This window comes from Lactuca virosa, chromosome 8 (genome assembly GCF_052849685.1).
Source record: "Lactuca virosa cultivar CGN04683 chromosome 8, Lactuca_virosa_CGN04683_v6, whole genome shotgun sequence".
Taxonomy (NCBI): domain Eukaryota; kingdom Viridiplantae; phylum Streptophyta; class Magnoliopsida; order Asterales; family Asteraceae; genus Lactuca; species Lactuca virosa.
The window spans coordinates 95,574,393-95,580,250 of record NC_136433.1 but is presented as its reverse complement, the minus strand read 5'-3'; the positions used below and the strand labels follow the sequence as shown (position 1 = coordinate 95,580,250).

Here is a 5,858-nt window from a genome sequence, read left to right as displayed (position 1 = left end):
ATCAGCAAAGTATAATAGAAAAAATCGTAATTAAAACCTATTAAAATGATATTTTTACAAAAATTAAACTCACTAGACATAGGATGTGTTTGGCATGAGTTTCTTAGCTTTTATTTTAAACAAAACTTTGAATCTAAAAGCTATTTCAAATAGTTTTTTTAGAGCTTTTGGTTTTTAGTTTTTAGTTAATATTACAAATTTAAAAACGAACAATTATTTTTGTCAAACATTTTGTCTATGTTTGGCAGATTAGTTGAAAAGTTAGTCGGTAGCTGAAAATGTAGCTGATAACTGAAAAGCTAGCTGATAAAAAATGACGTTTGGTAAAAACTAGTTTATAACTTAAGGATATTAAATGACATAAAATGACATTTACAATATATATATATATATATATATATATATATATATATATATATATATATTTATAATTAATTAAGGGTATATGCAATTTTTTTTTATTTTTTAAAAAAGATCATGAAAACTACTCTAAGTAGCTTTTTAGGTTATTCGGTGTGAGCAACGGTGTTATGAAATCAAGTATTATCAGCTCACATTCCAATATGTTATAACATGAAGTGGGGGTAGTGTTCTCATGTTATTACATGTTATAACATGATGTTGAGAGAGAGAGAGAGAGAGAGAGTTCACGTCACCACATCTAATAACACCATATTTAATAACACAAGGATGGGGCGGTGTTCCAGTTGTTACCACTGCATTTTTTTGGATGTCATGTCATCATAACGGGAGTGGGCGTTGCCCACACCTATCAGTCTTAGGGTGTGTTTGGCAAAACTAGCGGGTAACGTTTGATTTTGGAGGTTTTTGTAGAAAGCTACTCCATGTAGCTTTTGATTTTGGAGCGTTTTGTTTAGGTTAAAAGCTAAACGCTCATGTCGCCGAACGAAGTTTTTTCTTTTTTACTAGCGTTTTCTTAAAAGCTATAAGTCAGAAGCTCCCAAACGTTGTGTGCCGAACACGCCCTTAAAAAGCTAGCTTATCAGCTACTTGTTGTCTTGTCAAACATAATAATTTAAAAAAAAATTCTTTAAATAAGATAACTTATCAGCTAGTTATGGTGCGTCAAACACAATCTTTATATAAATAAAAGACAAAACTTCAAAAATGGTCCCTGTGGTTTTCGAAAATATCAAGTTTAGTCCCTAAGTTCAAAAAACCTCACAGATCGTCCCTGTGGTTTCAAAACTTTTAACATTTCGTCCTTCCGACTCACTCCGTTACCATTTAGCCGTTAAGTTAGGGACATTTTTGTCATTTCATTAACCAGGGACCATTTATGAGGTTTTCTATTACTTTTTTTTAAATAAATAAATTTAATATGCAAGGGTCCCACCTCTCTCTCTCTCTCTCTCATATGTCCATTTTCGCCCTAGAAAATCCAGGTGCTTTCTCAGTTTCTCTCTTTATACAAATAAACACTTGTCATTTGTCAAATAAACACTTGTCAAATAAACACTCAGTTTCATAGATGGATACATATGACAAGTGTTTATTTATATAAAGAGAGAAACAGAGAAAGCACCTGGATTTTCTAGGACGAAAATGGACATATGAGAGAGAGAGAGAGGTGGGACCCTTGCATATTAAATTTATTTATTTATTTAAAAAAAAGTAATAGAAAACCTCATAAATGGTCCCTGGGTAATGAAATGACAAAAATGCCCCTGACTTAACGGCTAAATGGTAACGGAGTGAGCCGGAAGGACGAAATGTTAAGAGTTTTGAAACCACAGGGACGATCTGTGAGGTTTTTTGAACTTAGGGACTAAACTTGATATTTTCGAAAACCACAGGGACCATTTTTGAAGTTTTGTCTAAATAAAAACTATAACTTCCACCTATAATGTATTAGCTCCAAACAGAAGTTATTTTTGCAATTTTCTACTATATTTGTTTTATTATAACAGTTAGGGTGGAAAATGCAAAATTTACCACAAATAATGTATTAGCTCCAAACAACTTCAAGTTATTTTTGCAATTTTCTACTATGGGCGTGTTTGGCAAAAGTAGTTATTAGCTGGAAGCGGGTAGCGGTTAGCTGGTAGCGGGTAGCTGGTGGCATGTAGCGGGTAGCTGATAGCGGGAAGCTGTAACTTTTATTTGTTATATGAATGTTTGGCAAAAGTAGCTGGAATCTTTTGAAATATATAAAATTACATAAAAGGACAATTGATTAAAAATAAATAAATATATAAATATATTTTTAAGGGTAATTATGGAAATTGATTTCAAAAGCTCAGTAGCGTTTTGTTAAACGCTACATGAAGTAGCTTTTAGAATTTGAGCGTTTTGTTTAAACTAAAAGCTAAACGCGCATACCGTCAAACTAGAGCTTTTTGTTTAAATTAGAGCTTTTTGTGAAAAACTAAAAAGCTAGAAGCATGCGAAGGAATATACTTTTTGATATTTTATAAGAAAATTTTCCAGTTTATTATAAAAAATTCTTTCTACATTTCACACACGATCTTTCTCTCTCACCCTATGTCTCTCTCTACGAATCGAATTCTTAAACATCTCGTCTGTAACACTAACCAAACACTTCTCCTCTCCGTGCCCTTCCTCCATATATCTTCTTCATACAACAACAACAACAGCAATTGCCCTTTCTTCGCAGCCATTTCTTGATGAATCATTGAGGAATTTGGGGTCAAATCTGGGTTTCAAGGTAAAATTGCTGCACCGCTTTGATTTTATGAATAATTTTTACTTGTTTTTCCGACCAATATATATCGAGTTATAGCCTGAATTCGGAAGCAGCCGTATAATCTGCTCTGTTGCAATCGCGGAAACAGGTTTTTGAATTTGATTAATTTGGGGTATTGTTGTTCAATTTAGCGTTTGCGTTGATTGATTTCCTTGATTTTTTTTGGGGGTATTGATTAATGATTTGAACGTTTGATGCTCTGTGATTTTAATTGCATTTGCAAACGTTGAACTTGCACACACGAATTTGTCTTGATTGGGTTTTTACATTGATCTTAATGTGGTTTGGCGGTATCACAATTTACCCCAATCTTGCAAAGCTTAAAATAAATAAAATACCCGTCAATAATAACAATAGACGGGGATTCTTTTGTATTAAATCGATGTTCTTGAATTAATGTAATGATTATTAATGGGCAAAACATATAATTTGGCCTGGAATTTCGTCAAGAAGTGAAATTTGATGCATTTGTTTTGCGACAAATGGGGTAATAGAATTAACATAGATCTTTTTTGCTCTTTGTACTGTATGTTTACATGTAATTCCCCAAGCAGAAAGTGCTAACGGACATAATAAATTTCAAATTAACTAAAAAACATTTAGAAGCCAATAACTTTGGATTAATAAGGGTCTCATAGTTCTAAAATTTTCCAGCTTTTAGATAATTGATGAACCTTGTTTCCATAGAAGTATGAAGCTAAACTCCATTAATGGTTGTTTCCTTTCTTAAGACCTACAGGCTACATGGAACCAGTTTCTTCATGCCACATCCATAGCTAGAAACAAATGATCTTCTGTGAGATGTGTTTTATGTAATATCACTTTTCTATATTTTGTTTGGAATGTGTAGCGAGAAAAGACCATGGCTTGTTGATATGGCCTTTGTTATTTTCAAATATTTGATACATCTTTGTTTAATTGTTCTTCTTTGATGCATGTCGTGCATAATTGTTGTTGAAATTTCTCAGGGGCAATATAACAAAAACAAATACCTTCACCTTTTGAATTTGTGATTAGAAGACTGAAATTTAACGACAACAAGTTGCCACTTGCAACCTCACAGGATCTTGATTCTTGAACGTGAAGACAAAGCTAAGTTTCTTTTTGAACTCTAAGGTTAGTCCTCTTTCCCCCTATGTATTAGTATATATACACAAAGGATTAAATGCAAGAAATATTACTTCATTGATTTTGTTTATCATTTCTTCCTATTACAACATTGTAAAAGTAAATACAAAGCAATTTTCACTGATATAAGTAGTTAGATTTTTCAAATTACAATGTCTTAATAATAATACAATTGAAAGTACAATGCTGTAATAGAAAGATTTGAAACTAGGATGCTATAAATTATAATACACGAATAAATGAAATTACGTTGCTGTTAAAAAGTGATTTTGTTTTGTTGGTTTGTTCTTTCCAGGTTACAAGATTATTGAGTGTTTGAAATAATGGCAGTTCTGATAGAAGGTCTTCCTGATGCAGTGGCGCTGAGGTGTCTTGCGCGGGTCCCATTCTACCTCCACCCGAGACTCGAACTTGTGTCCCGTGCATGGCGGGATGCGGTCCACAGCACCGAGCTATACAAAGCGCGTAAAGAAGTCAAAGCCACGGAAGACTTTTTATGCGTATGCGCGTTCGACCCTGAAAACATGTGGCAACTCTACGACCCAAACCGCGACATTTGGCTTACACTTCCGATATTGCCCTCGAGAGTCCGCAACCTGGCCCACTTTGGTGTCGTCTCCACCGCCGGAAAGTTGTTTGTTCTGGGTGGCGGCAGTGACGCCGTTGACCCGTTGACCGGTGACCAAGACGGGAGTTTCGCAACAAACGAGGTCTGGGCGTATGACCCGATCGTCCGGCGGTGGGCCCCACGGGCTTCCATGATTGTCCCACGTGCGATGTTTGCGTGTTGTGTTTTAGATGGGAAGATCGTGGTGGCCGGAGGTTTCACAACCTGCCGGAAATCGATCTCCATGGCGGAGATCTACAACCCGGAAAAGGATGTTTGGGTGTCGATTCCGGACCTCCACCATACTCATAACTCCGCGTGTTCAGGGCTTGTGATTGATGGTCAGATGCATGTGGTTCACAAGGGTTTGACCACGGTTCAGGTTTTGGGGAGGGACGGGTGGACGGTTCATGAGCATTCGTGGGTTCAGGGTCCCATGGCGGTGGTTAAGGGTTCGTTGTATGTGATGAGTCATGGGGTTATATATAGGCAAGAGAAAGAGGTTAGTAAAGCAGTGATTTCGGCTTCTGAATTCAAGAAAAGAATTGGGTTTGCTATGATGGGTTTTGGGGATGATGTTTATGTGATTGGTGGTGTGATTGGACCTGAAAGATGGAATTGTGATATCAAGAAGATGTCGGATGTTGATGTTTTGACACTTGGGAGTGAGCGGCCCGTGTGGCGGCAGGCGGCGGCGATGACTCGGTGCCGGGGAACGATTCTTGGGTGTGCTGAGTTGAGGATTTAGGGGTTGTGTTTTGTTCTTGTTTATGTTTTGTTTGACTTTGGTGAAATCTATCGGGATTTATGTCAATAAATCATATGATATGGCTTTAGATACAAGGGTTATATTCGTTTACGCTATTTGCTTTTAAAATCTGATAAGTAGTTATTTAAATGGTTTTTTAATAAATAATTTATTAATGTAATGTATGACAAAAAAAAACTTTCTAAATGCATTTCCAGCCACGTCGATTTTGGAAATATGTTTTAAAAATAAATGTGTTATGTGCCTGCAATAAAATAAAAGAATATTTTGTAAAATAAAGATTGTTTTTTTTTGACAAATGGGTCCTTTATTTGACTATAAACTTATAGGATAGGTTTTTTCAGCGGCGGACGCAGACTGTTTTAGTAGGGGTGTCCCCCGTACTTCAAGCGGGTGCACCTAATAGAAAAAACCAAAAAAAAAAAAAAAAAAAAAAATTTACACTGCGTGCCGGAAATTGAGCAGTGGCCCGGGACCCCAAATGCCCCACTAAGGTCCGCCACTGGGTTTTTTTGGAATTGTTAAATTATATAGAAACTTACCAAAAGCTATCGAATGCAAATAGACAATTCCAGTGTAATAGCCGAAATAGGATTTTGTAACAACAAAACTCAATTGGTTATAAT

General features: G+C 35.8%; 1 protein-coding gene across 1 annotated transcript; it reads left to right on the top strand.

Moving 5' to 3' along the window:
• The first annotated feature begins 2,481 nt into the window (after nucleotides 1–2,481).
• Nucleotides 2,482–5,322, top strand: LOC145134136 (F-box/kelch-repeat protein SKIP30-like). The gene is made up of 3 exons (XM_079069038.1): nucleotides 2,482–2,689; nucleotides 3,697–3,844; nucleotides 4,152–5,322. The coding sequence occupies exon 3, from the start codon at nucleotides 4,180–4,182 to the stop codon at nucleotides 5,209–5,211; it is 1,032 nt and encodes a 343-aa protein (XP_078925164.1). The 5' UTR covers nucleotides 2,482–2,689; nucleotides 3,697–3,844; nucleotides 4,152–4,179; the 3' UTR covers nucleotides 5,212–5,322.
• The last annotated feature ends 536 nt before the right edge of the window (nucleotides 5,323–5,858 follow it).